Source organism: Hypanus sabinus, chromosome 28, assembly GCF_030144855.1.
Source record: "Hypanus sabinus isolate sHypSab1 chromosome 28, sHypSab1.hap1, whole genome shotgun sequence".
Classification (NCBI taxonomy): domain Eukaryota; kingdom Metazoa; phylum Chordata; class Chondrichthyes; order Myliobatiformes; family Dasyatidae; genus Hypanus; species Hypanus sabinus.
This window is the reverse complement of record NC_082733.1, coordinates 43,172,683-43,194,905: the sequence shown is the minus strand read 5'-3', so window position 1 is coordinate 43,194,905 and position 22,223 is coordinate 43,172,683. Positions and strand designations below refer to the sequence as shown.

At 42.4% G+C, this 22,223-nt stretch overlaps 1 protein-coding gene across 2 annotated transcripts in view; it reads left to right on the top strand.

Annotated features, from left to right (window-relative positions):
- The window catches only part of blm (BLM RecQ like helicase), a 94,776-nt gene that overhangs the window by 24,952 nt on the left and 47,601 nt on the right, over positions 1-22,223 (top strand). For both annotated transcript variants that reach the window (XM_059953059.1, XM_059953060.1), the window contains 3 exons: positions 1,399-1,517; positions 8,750-8,863; positions 14,928-15,026. In XM_059953059.1, the coding sequence (XP_059809042.1) occupies positions 1,399-1,517; positions 8,750-8,863; positions 14,928-15,026 (332 nt within the window). The remainder of the gene's footprint in view (positions 1-1,398; positions 1,518-8,749; positions 8,864-14,927; positions 15,027-22,223) is intronic.

Below are 22,223 nucleotides of genomic sequence, written 5' to 3'. Positions count from 1 at the left end.
CGTAGATATGCAGGCCAATGAGTTTGCACTGCCCAACTGCATCCATGTGACCAATTAGCCTACTAACCCGTACTTTTTTTGAATGTGGGAGGAAATCGAAGCCCCCGGAGGAAACTCACACGGTTACGGGGAGAATGTACGAACTCCTTACAGATAGCGGTGGTAATTGAAGCCGGGTCAGATACACTGTTATAGTTCTATGCTTACAGATACTCTATTGTGCCACCTAGTTTGACGCTCTCCAAGTAGGAGCCATGCGAGCGTTTTCTGTCTACATTGCATTCTGTGTTGCGTGTTTATTATATCTGTTGTAACCAGTTACGTGAGAGGGAGTACGGTAAAAGTACAGGGAATAAGATACATATTTGTGCTTTGTTCTGGGTAGTTTAGCACTGAGGACTGAAGGACATCATTTCTTTTCTTGACTGTTGAGTTATGCTTAAATTTGGTTAAGTCCACTTAAGTATGTTTAGTATCACAAGTCTTAGTTTCATAAGTTTAATCGCTTAATTGCTTGTTATTACTAAAGGAGCAAATATAGTTCTTTTGGAACATCATTATTGGAGTGATTGGAGGGTGTGTCATACGAGGATAACAATCTGTGGGGGTCGCCAGCAGTGGCAATTGATTTGTTAGAATTGGACCCTATACCTCATCTTTCTTAACCTATATAAATACACGATTAGTACATTTTGCTTACATTAAAGAAGAGAAGGTCTATAAATGCTGGAAATCCAAAACAGCACAAACAAGCTGCTGGCATCTTCCCCCTACCTTCTCAGTCCTGAAGAAGGATCTTAGCTGAAATGTCAACTATCCATAGATGCAGCCTGACCCACTGAGTTCATCCAGTATTTTGCATGTGCTGTTTTGCCTACAATTACTGATTTCAAAAGATATAAATACTAGTTAATTTTCTTTTTCTTTTCATGAAAAGGGGCATAACTTTAAGGTATTTGGAGGAAAGTATGGAGGGAATGTCAGGGTTTGGTTCTCTCACACAGACAGGGAGGTAGATATATGGAACAGGCTGCCAATGGTGGTGATAGAGGCAGATACATTAGTGACATAAAGGTAGGCACCTAGATGAGAGATAAGTGGAGGGTTACGGAGGAGGGAAGGGTTAGATTGATCTTAGAGTGGGTTAGCGGTTGGCACGGCATTGTGGGCTGAAGAGCCTAAACTATTTTATAAGCAAGAAAAGGGTCAAACAGCAAGGTAACAACTGCTTTTAGTGGTAATTGTCAAGGAATGCAGATTCTGTACTTTAGTTAGTATCACATGGGGAAGCATTAAAGGAAATACAACACACTAACGATACCCAGTGTGCGGTAGTTCCTTTATTGTGGCTGTTAAGCTTGTGCTTCTTTGCAGAAATGTGTGCTCTGTCTGTTTCAGGTGGAGGAAAGAGTCTGTGTTATCAGTTGCCATCCTGTCTGACCCCAGGAGTCACTGTTGTGATTTCCCCACTCAGGTCACTGATCATGGACCAGGTGCAGAAACTGACCCTGTTTGATGTAAGTTGAAGCGTGTTTGTTTCCTCTTGATTTATTGGAATTAATCTCTTATTTCTGTAGTGACAAGACTGTAAGACCACCAGACACTTAAGCCATTCAGCCCATCAGGTCTCCTCTGCTGTTCCACCACGGCTGATTTGTTATCCCTCAAGATTGATTAATATCATATCCTGTACTCAGGTGGCAGAGGAGGAGTGGGGGGGGGGGGGGCGTGGCACAGGTCCAGACATACCCATCCCTGAGACACCATGCAAGGACATTTGATCCCAAACAATTGGCTTATTGATCTTTACAGAATGTCTCTCTGGTGCTTCCCACTCCCTCCCCCTTTTCCATGATTCCCCTCTCCCTTCCCACTCTCAGTGAATAATAGATGCCAATATCAGAATCAGGCTTATTTTCACTTGCATGTGTAATGAAATTGGTCTTTTGAGTGACAGCAGTACAGTGTAATACATAAAATTACTACAATAAAGTACAAAAGTCTTGGGCACCGTAGCTCTATATAAAATCATTAGATATTGGCCATTTGGTCCATCAAGTCTGCTCCCCTTTTTGTCTCAGCCCCAATCTCCTGCTGCCTCCCCCCCCCCCCCCATATCCCTTCATGCCCTGACCAATCAAGAATCTATCAATCTTTGCCTTAAATATGCAGAAAGACTTGGCCTCCACAGCTACCTGTGGCAGCGAATTCCATAGATTCACCACTCTCTGGCTAAAGAAATTCCTCCTCATCTCCATTTCCAAAGGATGTCCCTCTAGTTTGAGGCTGTGTCCTCTGGTCTTAGAGACTGCTACCATACCATAGGAAAAATCCTCTCCACATCCACTCTACCAAGGCCTTTCACTATTTGATATTCACCCCTCATTCTTCTAAATTCCAGCAAATACAGGCCTATGGTGATCAAATGCTCTTCATATGACAAGCTGCTTCATCCTGGGATCATTATCATGAACCTCCTTTGAACCCTCTCCAGTTTCAGCACATCCTTTCTAAGATAAGGGGCTCAAAACTGCTTTCAGTACTCTCAAGTGAAGCCTCACCATTGTTTTATAAAGTCTTAACATTAAATTCTTGCTTTTATATTCTAGTCCTTTTGAAATGAATGTTAACATCGTATTTGCCTTCCTTGCCACAGACTTAACCTGCAAATTAATCTTTAGGGAATCCTGCACGAGGAGTACCAATCCCTCAGATATTTGTATTTTCTCTTAGATAATAGTCAACACTTTCATTTCTTCGACCAAAGTGCATGACCATACACTTCCTGACACTGTGATTTCTTTGCCCATTTTCCTAATCTGTCCTTCTGTCGTCTCCCTATTTCCTCAAAACTACCTGCCCTTCTATCTATTTTCGTATCATCTGCTAACTTTGCAACAAATCCATCAACTGCATCATCCAAATCATTGACATATAATGTAAAAAGACCCTGTCGAACACCACTACTCACCGGCAGCCAACCTGAAGGTTCCCTTTATTCCCACTCTTTACCTCCTGCCAATTAGCCACTGTTTTATCCATGTAGAATCTTTCCTGTAACACCATGGACTCGTAGCTTAAGTAGCCTCTTATGACAGCTTGTCAAAGGCCTTCTGAAAATCCAACTGCACAGCATCAACCAATTCTCCTTTGTCTATTTTGCATATTATTTCTTCAAAAAATTCCAACAGATTTGTCAGGCAAGGTTTTCCCTTGAAGAAGTCATGCTGACTACAGCTTTTATTATCTGCCTCTAGGTACCCTAAAACTATGTCCTGAACAATCGACTCCAACATCTTCCCTAATATATGTCTAGATGACATATAATTAACTTTCTTCTGCTTCTCTCCCTTCCAGAAGAGTGGAGTGATATTTGCAATTTTCCAGTCTTCTGGAACCATTCCAGAATCTAGTGATTCTTGAAAATCATTACTAATCCCTCCACAGTCTCTTCAGCTGCTCTTTCAGAACCCTGGGGTGTAGACCATCTGGTCCAGTTGACTGATCTACCTTCAGACCTTTCAGTTTTACCAAGAACCTTTTTCTCTGGTAATGGTAACTTCTCACACTTTATGACCCCTGATACCTGGAACTTCCACCATACTGCTCGTGTCTTTCACAGTGAAGACTGATGCAAAATACTCATTCAGTTCATCCGCAATTTCCTTGTCCCCCCCACTACTACCTCTCCAGCATTGTTTTCCAACAGTCCAATATCCACTCTTGCTTCTCTTTTACTCTTGATGTATTTGAAGAAACTTTTGGTACCCACTTTAATATTATTGGCTGGCTTACTTTCATATTCCATCTTTATGACTCTTTTTTGTTGTCTTCTGTCGGTATTTAAAAGCTTCCCAGACCTCTAACTTCCTAATTTTTGCTCAATTGTGTGCCCTCTCTTTGGCTTTTATGTTGGCTTTGACTTCTCTTGTGGTTGTGTTGTGTTACCTTGCCTTTACTTTTTGGGATGTAAAATCCTGTGCTTTCCGAATTGCTGCTCAAACTTCCACCCATTGCTGCTCTGCCATCATCCCTGCCAGTGTTCTTTTCCAATCACTTCTGGCCAACACCTCTCTCATGCCTCTGTAATTCCCTTTACCCCACTGTAATACTGATACATCTGACTTTAGGGTGAATTTGATCATATTATCATATCCCCCAAAGGTTCTTCTACCTTAAGCTCTCTAAACAATTCCAGTTCATTACTTAGCACCCATTCCAGAATAGCTGATCCCTTACTAGGTTTAACCATGAGCTGATGTAAAAAGCCATCTTGCAGATATTCTAGAAATTTCCCCATTTGGAATCCTGCCCCAGCATGATTTTCCCAGTCTACCTGCATGTTGAAATCCTCCATGACTATTGTAACATTGTTCTTTTGGCATATATTTTCTATTTTGTCTTGTAACTTGTAGACCACATCCTTACTACTGTTTGGGGAACTGTTTTTAGCTCCATTCAAGGTCTTTTAACTCTTGCAGTTCTTTAGCTCTATCCACAGCTATTCAACATGTTCCGACCCTATGTCACTTCTTTCTAATGATTTGATTTTATATTTTACCAACAGAGCCTTCTAGTCTGTCCTTTCAATACAACATGTATCCTTGGACATTAAGCTCCTAGCTGTAAACTCCTTTTAGCCATGAATCAGTGCCTACTTCATCATACTTGCTACAAGTTCATCGATCATATTCTGCATACTGCACACATTCATTCACTCTTTTATATTGCAATTCTTCCTGTTGACTGCAATTTTGCCCTGTCTCAGCTGCTCAGACTCACTACACATTGTCTCTGTTCATAAACCAACTACCTCATCTTCTTCACTATCACAACAGTTCCCATCCCTCTGCCAAATTAGTTTAAACCCACCCGAACAATTCTAGTCAACCTGCCAGCAAGATATTAGACCCCCTTGGGCTCAGGTGTAACCCATCTATTTTGTACAGATCATACCTTCCCCAGAAGATCCATAAATCTGAACCACTGCTCTCTGCACCAGTTCCTCAGCCACGTGTTCACCTGCCAAATCATCCTATTCATACTCTCACTGGCAAGTGGCACAGGCAGCAATCCAGGGATTACTACCATGGAGGTCCTGTTTCTCAACTTTATGTGCCTAAGACTTTTGCACAGTACAATACGCATACAGTGGTGCTGGAAAGTTTGTGAACCCTGTAGAATTCTCTGCATAAGTATGACCTAAAATGTGATCAGATCTTCATGCAAGTTCTAAAGCTATATAAAGAGAACCCAATTAAATAAATAGCGTAAAAATATTATACTTGTTCATTTATTCAAAAATGATGCAATATTACATGTATTGGAAAAAGTATATTAATCTCTGGGGTCATGTCTTCTACAAAAGCTATTTGGAGTCAGGTGTTCCAGTCAATGAGATGAGATTGGAGGTGTGGGTTGTAGAGGTTCCCTGTCCTTTAAAAAAGACACAAAGTCAGGTTACTGTCAGAGCCTGCTGTTCTCAAGAAAGATGTGTTTTGTGCACCATGCCACGATCAAAACAACTTTCAGAAGAACGTAGAAGAGTTATGAAGATGCGTGAAGCTGGAAAAGGCTACAAAAGCATTTCTAAAGACCTGAGTGTTCATCAGTCCATAGTAAAAGATTGTCTACAAATGGAGACAGTACTGTTGCTACTCTCCCTAGGAGTGGACATCCTGCAAAGATCAGACCAAGAACAATAGGTGCTGTGCTGGAGGAGGTGAAAAAGAACCCAGGGTAACAGCAAAAGACCCCCAGAAATCTCTAGAAGTTGCTAAAGTCTCTGTTCATGTGTCCACTATATAAAAAAAACTGAACAAGAGTGATGTTCATGGAAAGACACCACAGAGGAAACCATTGCTCTCCAAAAAAAAACATTGCTGCATGACTCAAGCTTGCAAAAGACCACCTGGATGTTTTACAACAGTTCTGGGACAACGTTCTGTGGACATATGAGACAAAAGTTTGAACTTTTTGGCAGAATTGCACATTGCTATATTTGGAGGAGAAAGGTCACTCCACACTAATTTCAAAATCTCACCCCACCTGTGAAGCATGATGGTTTGGGCCTGCTTTGCTGCCTCAGGGCCTGGCCAGCTTGTAGTCGTTCAGGGAACAATGAATTCAAAATTGTTTCAAGACATTTTACAGGAGAATGTCAGGGTAGCAGTCAGTCACCTGAAGCTTAATAGAAGTTGGATAATACAACAAGACAATGATCTTAAGACGAGTAAATCAACAACAGAATGGTTTAAAAAGAAGAAAATTCATATTTTGGAATGACAAAGTCCTAACCTTAATCCTACAAAAAATGTGGAGGGACCTGAAGCAAGCAGTCATGCATGGAAACCCATCAACATCCCAGAGTTAAAGCAGTTTTGTAAGGAGAAGTGGCCTAAAATTCCTCCAAGCCGACGTGCAAGACTGATCAATTGCTACCAGAAACATTTGGTTGAAGTTATTGCTGCACTAGGGGAGTCACACCAGTTACTGAAAGCAAAGGTTCACACACTTTTTCCAACAACTATGTGTATAGTGGATCATTTTTCCCAATAAATAAATTAACAAATATAATGTTTTTTGTGTTATTTATTTAATTGAGTTCTCTTTATCTGGTTTTAGGAATTACATGAAGATCTGATCGCATTTTAGGTCACATTTATGCAGAAAGCGGGAAAATTCTATGGTGTTCACGAAGTTTCTAGCACCACTGTGTGTGTGTCTATTTACATATTTTGGATTCTGGTTAATTGGAATACATTGGGTACAACGGACCAGCATATTTTGGCCCAATTAACCAAAGTTTCATGGAAATAGTTACAAAGGTAGAAAAGGACAAGCTACAGTTTATCTGAGTAACAAATTATGTATTTAAATGAAATACAGAACAAATTCAAACACTACCAGTACTACAATGCTATAAAACTGTTATTTTCTAATATTTATTGACAGAGAAATTCATCCTCTGTGCGCTGCTTTGTTCTTTTGATTGTAAATCAACATATTCACTGCAGACATCTGGTGCAGATAATGGACTGCCTTCATATAATGCTTGCAATGATTGTGTCCTTCAAATCTTCATCTTCATTTTCACTGTAACATTCAAAATGATTGTCAATACTTCCAAATTCTTCATGGTTCCTAGCTTGTTGAAATCATTTCATTTTCATCCCAGCCATTTCTGGTCTCTCCAAGCCTGAATGTTTGAAACTAAAGTGTGCAAAGCAGTTCGAAATTGTCTTTCTGCTTATTTCTTGCCAACTACTGGTGACAAAAATCGCTGCTTTTTGAACACACATACATGCAACTGATGCTGTTTAAAAACTGTGCACTTTAATGTTACGTATTCAGGCAACAATAAATATATGGGTTAGGCAAGGGTTCATATAACAAATAACACGTTTATTAAACACTGAAAACAAACCCCCCCCCCCCCAAAAGTAAACAAACACTAACGTAACCGGAAATCAGCTGCTGTGCGGCAGCTTAAACAGTTCTTAAAGTGATGTAGCTCAAGCAGTTCTTAAAGCGATGTTGCAAAAACCGTTCTTTAACGTAGTATTGCCAAAAGTTCGAAATGCTCACAGTCCATTTAAGGGAGAAACTTTTTAAGACGATTTAAATTCTCTTTCACGTCGTTTTGCTTTGATCCCTGATGTCGAACTTCCCACGAAGAATTTACGAAACGTAACGGCTTAAAGGCACTGACCTTTCCTTTATCACTGTCCTCAATCTTTTCTGCTATCCTGCAGAGATTAACACGAGAACAGTCAACGAATTCCTTCTGAATAAGGATTAAACAAGGTCGAACCCGTTTCACTGTCAAAAATCAATTCTCCTCGATCTTTAACTCCCAAACTCCAATCTTCACTCTCCACTGATTCTCAACTAGCAGTATTGTAAAGAAACTGCTGGCAATGACCTTTTAAACTTTAGGCATTAGATAAAAACTTCATCCTTCAATTAAACTGCATCATCACATTAAATCACGCAGTGGCATGAAGTCAGCTTGGCAAATCCAGCCACGAACTGCCCCTCCTCACAGGGTGGGGTCTTCCTTTTATACCCTGTAAAAAAAAAACCTGTCACATGATCTCTACTGGTGGGAAAATAACATCACTCCACCATCACAAGACCATTACCTCAAGTCCAGTATAGCTTCAACCCCAGTCACGTGACAAGGGTACCACTGTCATGTGTCACGAGTACGTAACACTAAGCACAGTCTAACGGCTGCACAAGTGCACAAGGCTGACATTAGTTAGAAGCTGTTTGGCATCTGTCTCCTGTCCCAATTAAGTGGCATAGTGTCCCAAATATGCAGCTGACTGGATTAACCAATGGCTCAGTTAACTAAAATTGTGTGTGTGTGTGTTCTTATCTACTTATTTAAAACTAAAAAGAGAGCAAAAATAGTGAGGTAATGCTTATGGGTTCATTGTCCGCTCAGGATTATGATGGCGGAGAGACCATCCTCCCTAGTCCTGTGATTACCTGCTCCCTGGATTCTTGGTCAGATCTCATCCCCAGTAGATATGTTGAGTGGCTAGCTCATCCCAGTAACCCAAAGAGCTGAGTCACAGACCTAGAGGGCAACTGCATGGCTCCAGACAGCCTAGAAATGGACAAAACGGCCAGAACCTCAAAGGGCAAGACTCAGTTCAGTCAGCAAGGGCAAGCTACGAAGGAAGTCGTGAGAAGCGGGGAGGTGACATTTATAATTACGCATTTTGTTTTCCTTCCCCAGATCCCAGCGACACATCTGACTGGGAATAAGAGTGATTCAGAAGCTGCCAGCATCTACATGCAACTGTCCAAGAAGGATCCTGTTTTGAAGCTGCTCTACTGCACTCCTGAGAAGGTGCTCATATAAGTCAGAAAGTGAGAGGCATGTGTAACAAGAGTAGTACAGTACTCATGAGTTAGCAGTGATGGTGTGGTGGAGTAATTCATCAAGTATATGAGAGATGCTGTTCCTGACCAGTGTTTTGAGGATTTAACGGGGCGGCACAGTAGTGTAGTGGTTAGTGTGACTCTATTACAGCAGCAGCGACTGCTGCTGTCTGTAAGGAGTTTGTATGTTCTCCCCTTGACCTCATGGGTTTCCTCCTACATTTCAAAGACGTGCATGTTAGTAGGGTAATTGGTCACATGGGTGTAACTGGGCTGGAAGTGCCTGTAACCATGCTGTATCTTTAACTAAATCAATAAAATAAGGGAACAAAGTGACTTTAATTTCTTATTGTAGAGAGAAGAGATTCATTAGGTGGGGGGCAGAGTGGTGATTCACATGATCAAATTTTATACAAAGTGAACTCTGAAACCAGTGTCTTAAATCGTGGCTGAGTGTCGGCACTGTGGGTAGTTGTGAGGCTGGAGTCAGGGCTTGAGAACAGAGTCTGGTTTGTTACTGTGCTCGCAAGCTGATGACTGCTTGAAAAGTGAGCAAACATAAATACAGGGGGAATTAATCATTTGCGGTGGCCTCATTAACAACCACAAATCCTGAATGGGAGTAAGTAGCCCTTGTTCCTAACCTATAACTCAGGTCCTCGTGCTCCAGCAACATTCTTGTAAATTCTATCTGCGCTCTTTCATTCTTATTGATGTTTTTCCCTCAGGTAGGTGACCAGAACTGCACATGATACTCTAAATTAAGCCTCGCAGATGTCTTTTCCAACATCTCTATTGCAATTTCTTTTCCTTAACAAACCAAAGTTAACATAAAACATATGTTGTGCTAATCTTTTAACCTACTCCCAAGATCAATCTCTCCTACATAGCCCTCCATCTTTCTTTTAGCCATGTACCTATATAAGGCTGGCCCGTGGTGTAGTGGAATCAGCACTGGATTTCGAGGCGAATGGTCCCGTCTTAGGTGAATTGATCATAGGGAACAAGGACATGGCAGACCAATTGAATAACTACTTTGGTTCTGTCTTCACTAAGGAGGACTTAAATAATCTTCCGGAAATACTAGGGGATCAACGGTCTAGTGAGATGGAGGAACTGAGGGAAATACATGTTAGTAGGAAAGTGGTGTTAGGTAAATTGAAGGGATTAAAGGCAGATAAATCCCCAGGGCCAGATGGTCTGCATCCCAGAGTGCTTAAGGAAGTAGCCCAAGAAATAGTGGATGCATTAGTGATAATTTTTCAAAACTCCTTAGATTCTGGCTTAGTTCCTGAGGATTGGAGGGTGGCTAATATAACCCCACTTTTTAAAAAAGGAGGGAGAGAAAAACTGGGGAATTATAGACCGGTGAGTCTGACATCAGTGGTGGGGAAAATGCTAGAGTCGGTTATCAAAGATGTGATAACAGCACTTTTGGAAAGAGGTGAAATCATCGGACAAAGTCAGCATGGATTTGTGAAAGGAAAATCATGTCTGATGAATCTTATAGAATTTTTTGAAGATGTAACTAGTAGAGTGGATAGGGGAGAGCCAGTGGATGTGGTATATTTAGATTTTCAAAAGGCTTTTGACACGGTCCCACAAGGAGATTGGTGTGCAAACTTAAAGCACACGGTATTGGGGGTATGGTATTGATGTGAATAGAGAATTGGTTGGCAGACAGGAAGCAAGGAGTGGGAGTAAACGGGACCTTTTCAGAATGGCAGGCAGTGACTAGTGGGGTACCGCAAGGCTCAGTGCTGGGACCCCAGTTGTTTACAATATATATTAATGATTTAGACAAGGGAATTAAATGCAGAATCTCCAAGTTTGCGGATGACACGAAGCTGGGCGGCGGTGTTAGCTGTAAGGAGGATGCTAAGAGGATGCAGGGTGACTTGGATAGGTTAGGTGAGTGGGCAAATTCATGGCAGATGCAAATTAATGTGGATAAATGTGAGATTATCCAATTTGGTTGCAAGAACAGGAAAACAGATTATTATCTGAACGGTGGCCGATTAGGAAAAGGGGAGATGAAACGAGACCTGGGTGTCATTGTACACCAGTCATTGAAGGTGGGCATGCAGGTACAGCAGGTGGTGAAAAAGGCAAATAGTATGTTGGCATTCATATGTTACGTACCCCGTAACTAGGTCACTTACCAGCAAAGATAGAGAGGTCCGTTGAAGTCTGATGGTACTATTTTTAAAAGTCTTTATTTATAAAGGGGCACAAAAATAAGATTAATACACACAGTCAGATAATATACATCATCACTACTCAATCTAAAAGCGTGTGTCTAATGATGACTATCAATAAGAAACAGCTTGATCGTTTGTCTAGGGGATAATATATTGTCCGATGGAAATATAAAAGTCACTCAGTTCCTGCAGGCTGCAGCCTTTTGGGACCGCTGGGTTTTCACTTGGAGAGAGAGAGAGAGATTTGTGAGAAAAGAAACTTGCCCGGGTCTTTTATGAAGCAAATCCATTGAATCGGGGAAGTTGGTTCCCCGTGGTTAGTTCAAGAACATCGGTTCTGTGGTACCCGCCACCGGCTCCCAAGCAAGGGAACCGAATGCACGTGTCTTCCTTCAAATGGCTTCCCACTACTATGGGATCGTTAGCGTTTCTCCTGGTGCGTCTGAAGGGGTTGTTCCCCCAGACCCTCGTTTATACTTCCTCACGGGGTCTCAGATGTCAATCAGGTGGGGATGATGCGATCTCTCTCTCAACCAGCTCACTTTGCCCGAGGGCTTGCACATAGCATAGTCCCCAATCCACAAACGTGGTCTCCAGGAGACTATGGTCAATGTCGCGTTATTTTGCATCGCCGGGGAACAAGGCATCCGGCACGTCTCTCTCTCCCATTTCCTGGGTCTACTGATCTCCCCCCCCCCCCCAACTAGTGCTCTTGCGATTCTCACAAAGGAGGGGGCTGCGGGCATAACACATAGCAAAAGGATTTGAGTACAGGAGCAGGGAGGTTCTACTGCAGTTGTACAAGGCCTTGGTGAGACCGCACCCAGAGTATTGTGTGCAGTTTTGGTCCCCTAATCTGAGGAAAGACATTCTTGCCATAGAAGGAGTACAAAGAAGGTTCACCAGATTGATTCCTGGGATGGCAGGACTTTCATATGAAGAAAGACTGGATTGACTAGGCTTATACTCACTGGAATTTAAAAGATTGAGGGGGGATCTTATTGAAATGTATAAAATTCTAAAGGGATTGGACAGGCTAGATGCGGGAAGATTGTTTCCGATGTTGGGGAAGTCCAGAACGAGGGGTCACAGTTTAAGGATAAAAGGGAACCCTTTTACGACCGAGATGAGGAAAAACTTCTTCACACAGAGAGTGGTGAATCTGTGGAATTCTCTGCCACAGGCAACAGTTGAGGCCGGTTCATTGGCTATATTTAAGAGGAAATTAGATATGGCCCTTGTGGCTAAAGGGATCAGGGGGTATGGAGAGAAAGCAGGTACAGGGTTCTGAGTTGGATGATCAGCCATGATCATACTGAATGGCGGTGCAGGCTCAAAGGGCCGAATGGCCTACTCCTGCACCTATTTTCTATGTTAGAATCCTGCCAGCCCCTTGTAAACACATTCCATCTGTGCTGGATTGAGCGTTGAATTAGCAACTCTGCCTTGTAAAACAAACAGACAAATGCTAAGGAAATTGTAAAATGCAAGGTGCAAAAATGAACAACATGTGCCTAAGTAAAAGTCTCCTAATGTCTCATTCTCTACCATCGTTCCACACATCCATTAATCTTCTGCTCTTCTGTGTAAAAGAAAAACGTACCTCTGACATCCCCCTATACTTTCATCCAGTCACCTTAAGATTATGCTCTCTTGTCTCTGCTATCTATTCAATCTATGCCTTTCACCATTGTGCACATCTCTAACAAGTCACCTCTCAAAAGTTTACTTTCAATAGGTCTGGGATGATGATATCTGTGCAATTGTTCTTAAAAACAATCTGTCTATTGCACATCTCAGTGTAGCTATACTTTGGGAAAGGTATGAAATACTATTGCTTGAGCATTGCTTGAATCTATTTGGTCACCACCTGCGGTGTATTCTTGTTGGTATCACTCAATTGTATTGACGCCTGTAACACTATACTCTTCCGCGGCAACTTAACCCTCCCAAAACATGACCTGAAACCATTGGAAATTTGGAAGAATGTTACTAATTTATAGAGTCTTTGAGCACTGCAGCACAGAGATACGTCCTTCAGACCATGTAGTCTGTGTCAAAATATTATTCTGCCTGGTCCCACCGACCTGCACCTACACCTACACCATTGCTCTCTGTACCCCTCCCATCTATGTACTTCTCCAGACTTAAATGTTGAAATCGAACATGCATCCACCACTTCTACTGGCAGATCTTTCCACACTCTCAGCACCCTCTTGAGTGAAGGAGATCCCCCTCATGTTCCCATTAAATGTTTCACCTTTCCCCCTTAACCCATGACCTCCTGTTCTAGTCTCACCCAACCTGAGGAAAAAGCCTGCTTCCATTCTATACCTGCTTGTTATCTATTCCTCTCATAATTTTGTGTTCCTCTATCAAATTTCCTCTCATTCTCCTACACTCCATAAGACATAGGAGCAGAATTAGGCCATTTGGCCCATTGAGTTTGCTCCGCTGTTCAATCATGGCTGATCCTTTTTTTTTCTCCTCGTCAACCTCATTTCCCGGCCTTCTCCCCATAACCTTTTATGCCATGTCCAATCAAGAACTTATCAATCTCTGTCTTAAATACACCCAATGACCCGGCCTCCACAGCGGCGCGTGGCAACAAATTCCACAAATTCACCACCCTCTGGCTAAAGAAATTTCTGCACACCTCTGTTTTAAATGGATGTCCCTCAATCCCGAGGCTGTGCCCTCTTGTCCTAGACTTTGCCACCTTGGGAAGCATCCTTTCCACATCTACTCTGTCTAGGCCTTTCAACATTCGAAAGGTTTCAATGAGATCCCCTCCCTTTATCCTTCTAAATTCCAGCGAGTACAGACCCAGAGCCATCAAACGTTCTTTGTATGATAACCCTTTCATTCCTGAAATCATCCTTGTGAACCTCCTCTGGACCCTGTCTAATGCCAGCATATCTTTTTTAAGATGAGGAGCCCTAAACTGTTCACAACACACAAGGTGTGGCCTTACCAGTGCCTTATAAAGCCTCAGCATTACATCCCTGCTGTCCTTACTCCAGGGAATAATGTCTGCTAACCTATTAAATTTTTCCTTATGCCAGTGTCGGCAATATTCTTTATGAGAGGTTCCATGTCTAAACTTTATTAAAATCACTAATTTGCCTCTGCAGTTATTTTTAATTTATTCTTTGTATTCTTGCAGTCGACTGTTCACTGTTGCCATCTATCGTACAGTGTCTGAACTGCAGCTACTGTTCAGAAACCCCAGACTTCACTTACACTGAATTCCCAAGGAGCTTTACAGTCTGAATCTGATGCACATACACTTGCTAGTGCATTTTCTGTGGTGTTACCTGCAGGAAATCAAGATACGAGTGGTCTCTGGCTGGGGGTTGTTTGGTGGAGAGGGAAGAGGTGAGCAGTTATGAGACTGGACAGTTACATGATAATATAAACTACCACGGGAGCCATCCCACAAATACCATTATAAGTTTAGGTATCAGTGATACCGTGCCCTAAAAGTAATTGGGAGTCACGGTAACATAGGGATTATCGCAGCAATTCACAGCGCCGCTGTCTGTAAGGAAACAGATACGTTATCCCCGTGACCGTGTGGGTTTCCTCCCAAATTGCAAAGACATTCAGTTAGGGATAGTGGGTTGGGGGGGGGGGGGCATGCTTTGTTGCACTGGAAGCACAGTGATATTTGCGGGTCGCCCAGCACAATCCTTGCTGGTTTCATTTGACCAAACACCACATTTCCTGCATGCTCCAATATATGTGTGATAAATAAAGCTAACCTTTTCACATTTCTTTTTTTTTACCTTTTGCTGAGCCTGGTAACCTTAATTATTGTTTTTCATGCAGGTTAGTGCTAGCAACCGATTGATCTCAGCGCTGCAAAATTTATATGGGAGGAAGCTTTTGGCTCGTTTTGTTATCGACGAGGCTCACTGTGTTAGCCAGGTATGTGCCCCATTTTTGTCTTTTCTAGAATTCAGTTCAAGTTCAAATTCAAAGGCAACACGAGTGAATCTGCAAATGCTGGAAATAAATAAAAACACAAAATGCTGGCAGAACTCAGCAGGCCAGATATCATCTATGGGAGGAGGTAGTGATGACGTTTTGGCCCAAAACGTCGTCACTACCTCCTCCCATAGATGCTGTCTGGCCTGCTGAGTTCTGCCAGCATTTTGTGTTTTTACAAGTTCAAGTTCAGTTTATTGTCATTCAGCTCTACAGATGTATACTGCCAAACGAGACAATGTTTCTCCGGACCAAGGTGCACAACGCAGTACGTATACCTAACACACATAACATGTAAAGTTATATTACCACAAATAAATTAAAAATAGTAAGGTGCATTTATGACACAAGTTAAACAGAAAACATTATAATGCTACTTGCCATTCATAAGTGTGGTGACAGGGAGTTCAGTAGTCTCATGCCCTGGGGAAAGTAACTGTTTCCCATCCTAACAGTGCTTGTCCTGCCTGATTGCAGAGGGTCAAAGAGATTGTTGATGGGAAGGATAATTTACAATGCTTGTAAATTGTGTACGCAGCACTCCTGATGAATATCTCCGGGTGGAGTTGTCTCTTGGCTCAGTGGGTCAGAGGGCTTTCTGCTCATGCTGTGTGGACAGTCATGGAGAGAAGTGTCCTACTGTCAGATACCATCAGTAAGGTGTCAAACAGAGCTCTCGGATGGGTGGATAAGGTCCCTTGGTGAAAGGGTAAACTCCCTAATGTAACGGGTAAACCTGCCCATGAATCAGCATTGTCATTACTTTGTTATCTATCTTATATCTGGCATCTGCCTGTCTGGTCACAATTCGTTGGTGGTGAAGTGCAAAACCCTGAAAGGAACTAACTGCATGTGAGGATTGAACATGGATGCTACTTGAAGGGTGGGATGCAGTGTTCTGATTATTTGCTGCTAAGTAACTGTTCAAAGGTTAGCTTTATTTGTCACATGCGCATCAAAGCGTACAGTGAAACGTGTCATTTGTATCAATGATCAACAGTCCGCGAATTGTGCCCAAGTGTCTCCACGCTTCAAGCGCCAACGTTGCATGCCCACAGTTCAGTGACCCTGACCTGCACGTCTTTGGAATGAGGGAGGGGACAGAGGAAATCCATGTGCTCAAAGGGGGAACATAAAACTCCTTACAGACAGTGGCGGAATTGAATCCCAATCACTGGCGCTTTAAAGCATTATGCTAACTGCTATGCTACCATGTCACCCTAAACAACTTACTCACTGAGCAGACATATTGCAGTCTGCAGCCATTTGCCACTTTTTCATTTTGTTACGTATCCCGTAACTGGATAACTTACCAGCAAAGATAGAGAGGTCTGTTGAAGTCTGATGTCACTATTTTCAAACGTTTTTATTTATAAAGGGGCACAAAAGTAAGGTTAATGCAAACATTCAGATAATGCACATCACCAATACGCAATCTAAAGCCCAGATATAGTCATAATCATCATTAATCTCGGCTGTTGTCTAGGGGATAATATTTTTCTGTCCATTGGAAATCTAAAGAGTCATTCAAAAGTCTTTCGAGGAGTTGCTGGGTGTCACGTGTCTTAGAGGAATTGGTGAGAACGAAAAGAAGACTTGCCCGTATCTTTTTGACCACTCCGTTAAAATCAGGGGAGCGTTGGTTTCCCCGTTGTTAGTTCGAAGTCCTTCTCGGTAGTATCAGCCACCCGCTCCCCAGGCAAAGGAGTTAGGAGCGCACGTGGCGCTGAGAGTCTTCCAGCTCTCCCGGGAGCGTTGAGCGAGCAGTTCCTCTGGTGCATTGCTAGGGTACTGCCTCCTGCAGTCCGCTTTTATCTTTACTTGCAGAGTTGTAGCTGTCCATCAAAGTAGGGGGATGCAATCTCCACCCCCACATGGCCCGAGGGTGTTCAGGTTCATGGTAGTTGTCACGTAGCCGGGACATGCACATGACACAGGTGCCTCTAAGAACAAATGGTCGAAACCGTTGCATTGTCTCTCACTTCCGAGTCCCGAATTAATAGCGATCTTGCGATTCTCCGGAAGGAGGGGGCTGCTCCCGCTCCTTCGGCCCCTCAGAGCTGTGGTACCTTCATAACAATTTTCAGGGAACAGACTAGAGATGTGGGAGTGAGGATGCACATGGTGTGGTGCCTCACCATTATCAGGGAGCTAGTTGTTCATTTACAGGTGTCTCACCGAAGGATTAGAAGTAGGGATATTCAAAGTACATTTATTATCAACGTATGCATCAGTATACATTCAGCCCTCCTTATCCACGGCAGTTGGTTCTGGAACCCCCTGTGGATACCAAACAAGTAGATGCTCAAGTCCCTTATTTAACCTGCTCAGTGCAGTGGTCTTTAGGACCCAGCGGAACCCCGGACCTTATTTAACCTGTATCTGCATGGTGGACTTTAGGATCTGGCACAGCTCTGAATCCGCAGTGTTTCTGTTCATGAAAATAATCACGATTGAAGATAAAGTGGCAGTAATAAAACGATCGGAAAGAGGTGAAACACCATTGGTCATTGGAAAAGTATTTGACTACAGTCGGTCAACAATTGGAACAATTTTAATGGAGCATTTGAAAGGCCCTGCCCTGGTGAAAGCTACAATTATTACCAAGCAATGCAGTGGTTTAATTACTGAAATACATTTGTTTCTTAAGTGTTTTATATGCATAGAAAGGTAAAATATATACTAAGACAAACGCTTTACTAACTGGGGCTACATAATACCAGATGTACCTGTTCCATCCTCAAATCTGACTTAAAGATGGACTCAGGAACAGAACTCGTTCATAACCCGGGGACTGTCTGTACTTTTAAATCATCTCTAGATTACTTATAATACCTAAAACAATGTAAATACTATGTAAATAGTTGTTATACTGTATTGTTTAGGGAAAAATGACAAGAAAAAAATAGTCTGTACATGCTCAAACACCGAGTGCTGGTGAGAGAACTTCCAGGTTTTCCTGATCCGCGGTTAGTTGAATTTGCGCATGTGGAACCCGCGGATAAGGAGGGCTGACTGTATAACCCTGAGATTTAGAATCAGATTAATTTATCACATGTACATGTTAGCATGCAATGAAATGCATTGTTTGTGTTAACAACCAGCACATTCAAGGATATGCTGGGTGCAGCCCACAAGTATCGCCACACATTCCAACATAGCGCACCCACAATATTCAACAGAACAACACAAGCAACAACAGCAAAACAAGCCCTTTTCTTACCCTCCCTCCCTCCCTCCCACCCACTCACAGCACACAGGCAGGCCTCCAACCGCAGGACAGGCCACCAGAGCTGCTGGAAGTGATTGTTACACCCAGGCTGCAAGGCACTAACTGGGGATGGAACAAGCTGTGTGCTGTCCTACCCAAGCAATTTGTTTTGAGTGGGAGGATGCACACAGCTGACAAACACCTTGGGGAATAACAGAAAGCAGTATCTTTCTCAATATTATACCTGCTGCTCAATGCCATGATTCATCTTGTAAATTAGTACCAAATGAGTGTAGGCTGCAGTTTACGATGCAAATCACAACTCCCAGTGTCTTGTATAAACAAAAGATCCTCTCCTCAGACATGTTTCTATTGAGATCTCAGTGGTGGCAGCAGCTTGAAGAGAGTCCTGTCTTGCAAGATGTCATTGTAAGCTGACTGATCATATGGTGAAGCCTGATTGAGGAGAGATGCAATTTGCTGACAGGAGAAGAGAAGCTTGAGTGATTGTCTCCTTGGCACGATAACTCAGCATCACTGCAGCTACAGTACTGTGCAAATATCTGAGACGAGTACAGTATATATAGCCAGGGTGCCTAAGACTTTTGCACAAAGCTGTATTTGTCAACGTGGAGCGGAATGCAAGTTTGCAAATCTGGCGGGAGCAAAAGATGTCGGGAATGACGAGGTTAGAACAATGAGGGAGGGATTTAGGATAGGTAGCAGAGAAGGAGTGCTGGGAGGAGGCAGTGTGATGCAGGTGCAGACACACCAAGGCCTGAGACACCAAGTAAGGTTATTTGATTTCAAACAATTAGTTCATTGATCATTACAGACTGTCTCTCTGGCGCTTCCCTCTCCCTTCCCCTTTTCCCAAACATAATTGCTCTCTCCCTGCCTCTTTCCCACTCTCAGTCCACAATAGAGACCCATGTCATCACTCACATACGTTATGAATTTTTTTGTGGCAGCAGTTTAGTGCAATGCATAAAATTACTACAGTACTGTGCAAAAATCTCAGACACCTGAGCTATAAATATGTGCCCAAGACCTCTGCGCTATACTGCAAATGTTCCAGGGCAGCCTTCCCTGCAGAGCATCAAATCAACCTTCTCCTATGCCCACTCCCTCTTTCTGCTTTTCTCAGAACCTCACTTCTTCATTTAGTATTTCCTTCCAGTATTCTAGTAGAATCTTGTTTTGTCATCTTTCTCCCATCATCTGTTGTTGAGGTTTTGATCCCCCTTAGATTCTGGTGTTTTTCATCCAAGGTTCAGAAGTTAGGGAAGAGGCACAAAACTTGTTGTTTCATGATCGTTTCATTAAGCACTTATAAAACAAAGGAAACAGTAGTAAAAGGCTTAAAGTCAGACTAAGATGCTAAGAAAATTAAGAAGATGGTGCTGCTTTGTGTTTAGCTATTTTATACCAGAGATGAGGAAAATTCAATTCAAATCTTAGAGATAAGAATTCACCATCTTCAAAGTTCAAAGTAAATTTATTATCAAAGTACATATATGTCATCATATACAACACTAAGATTCATTTTCTTGTGGGTGTACTCCATAAGACCATAAGATATAGGAGTAGAACTGGGTCATTTGGCCCACCGAGTTTGCTCCACCATTTTCTCATGGCTGATGCATTTTCCCTCTCAGCCCCAGTCTTGTCCCATCTGCCCGTATCCCTTTATCCTCTGACTAATCAAGAATTTATCAACCTCTGCCTTAAATAGACCTAAAGACTTTCCTTCCATAGCCGCCTGTGGCAGTGAATTCTACTCTCTGGCTAAAGAATCTCCTCCTCATCTTGTTCTAAAAGGATGCCCCTCTATTTTAAGGCTTTGACCGCTGGTGTTAGACCCTGCCACCATAAGAAACATCCTCTCCGCATCCACTCTATCGAGGCCTTTCAATGTTTGATAGGCTTCAATTAGATCACCTCTCATTCTGAATTCCAGTGAGTGCAGGCCCAGAGCCATCAAACTCTTCATATGACAAGCCTTTCAATCCCAGAATCATTTTAGTGAATTTCCTTTGAACCCCCTCCAATGTCAGCACATCCTTTCTTATATGAGGGGCCCAAAACTGCTCACAATAGTCCAAGTGAGGTCTGCCCAGTAATTTATAAAGCTTCAACATTAAATCCTTGCTTTTATATTCTCGTCCCCTTGAAATGAGTGCTAACATCTCAGTTGTCTTGCTCACCACAAACTCAACCTGGAAATTAACCTTTAGGGAATCCTGCACAAGGACTCCCAAGTCCCCTTGCACCTCAGATTTTTGAATTTTCTCCATTTAGAGAACAGTCAACCCTTTTATTTCTTCTAGCAAAATGCATGACCATACACTTCCCGACACTGTATCCCATGTGCCACATCTTTGCTCATTCTCCTAATCTGTCCTTTTGTCGCCTCTCATCTTCCTTAAAACTACCTGCCCCTCCACCTATCTTCATATTGTTTGCAAACTTTGTAACAAAGCCATCAATTCCATCATCCACTCATTGATGTATAACGTAAAAAGCATTGGTCCCAACACAGACCCTGTTGAACACCACTACTCACTGGCAGCCAACCAGAAGGCTCCCTTTATTCCCACGCTTTACCTCCTGCCAATCAGCCACTGCTTTATCTATGCTGGAATCTTTCCTGTAATACAGGCTTCCCCCACTATCCGAAGGTAGAGCGTTCCTATGAAGTGGCTCGTAAGCCGGAATGTCATAAAGTGAAGAAGCAATTACCATTTACTTGTATGGGAAAAGTTTGTGAGTGTTCACAGACCCAAAAAATAACCTACCAAATCATGCCAAATAACACTTAAAACCTAAAATAATAGTAATATAAAGCAGGAATGATCTGATAAATACACAGCCTATATAAAGTAGAAATAATGTATGTACAGTGTAGTTTCACTTACTGGAGTCGGGAAGACAGTGGGCACACTGGTGATGGTGTGTCCGGTTGGGGTGCTGGGAGGTAGAGGAGACTGGGGTGTCATCTCATCATTGTCTGTTTCCATCAGGGCAGACAGGTCTCCTTCTATGTCTGCCTGCCTGGGTGTCAAAGGTTCGTCGTCTGCTGTGGCTGATGTGACACATGACAGTATGCTTGACTGCTTAGCCTTGTGCATTTTTCTATCATACAGTTCTTTGTAAGCACTCAAACCATCCTGCAAATATGCCCTAAACTTAACGTACCCTTTCAAAATTAAAGTTATACTTTTCTGCAATCATTGCAGCGTTGTTAATCGCGGCGAAAATCTCACGCAATTGCTTCACGTTCAGTTCCTGGACGACTTCACTTTCAGGCCATTCGCTTCTGCATTCGGCTTCAATTGTTATCCTTTCTTCTTCATCGGCTCTTCATCTGTCAGTTCTTGGTCATGGGATGCCAAAACCTCTTCAACATCATCTTTGTCAACTTCCACAAACCCACCCTCCTTAGCCAAATTCACTATGTCCTTACTTCGTTCACCACGATTGAAACTCTTAACTATGACTAGTTTTATGCTGTGTAACACCCTTACACGTTCTTTTAGGCTTTTCCGATACCTTAGAACTCATCTTGCTAACGGATCCAATATCCACTCTCACCTGTCTTTTACACTTTATGTATCCAAAGAAAGTTTTGATATCACCTTTAATATAATTGGCTTACTTACTTTCTAATTCTATAATATCCTGCATATTGAAATTCCTCATGACTATTGTAACTTTGCTTTTTTAGAATGCATTTTCTATCTCCCATTGTAACTTGTAGACCGCATCCTTACTGCTGTTTGGGGGTCTGTGTACAATTTCCATCAGGGTCTTTTTACCCTTGCGTTTCCTTAGCTTTACCCACAACAATTCAACACCTTATAACCCTATGTCACCTCCTTCTAAGATTTTATTTCATTTTTACCATCAGAGCAATACCAACCCCT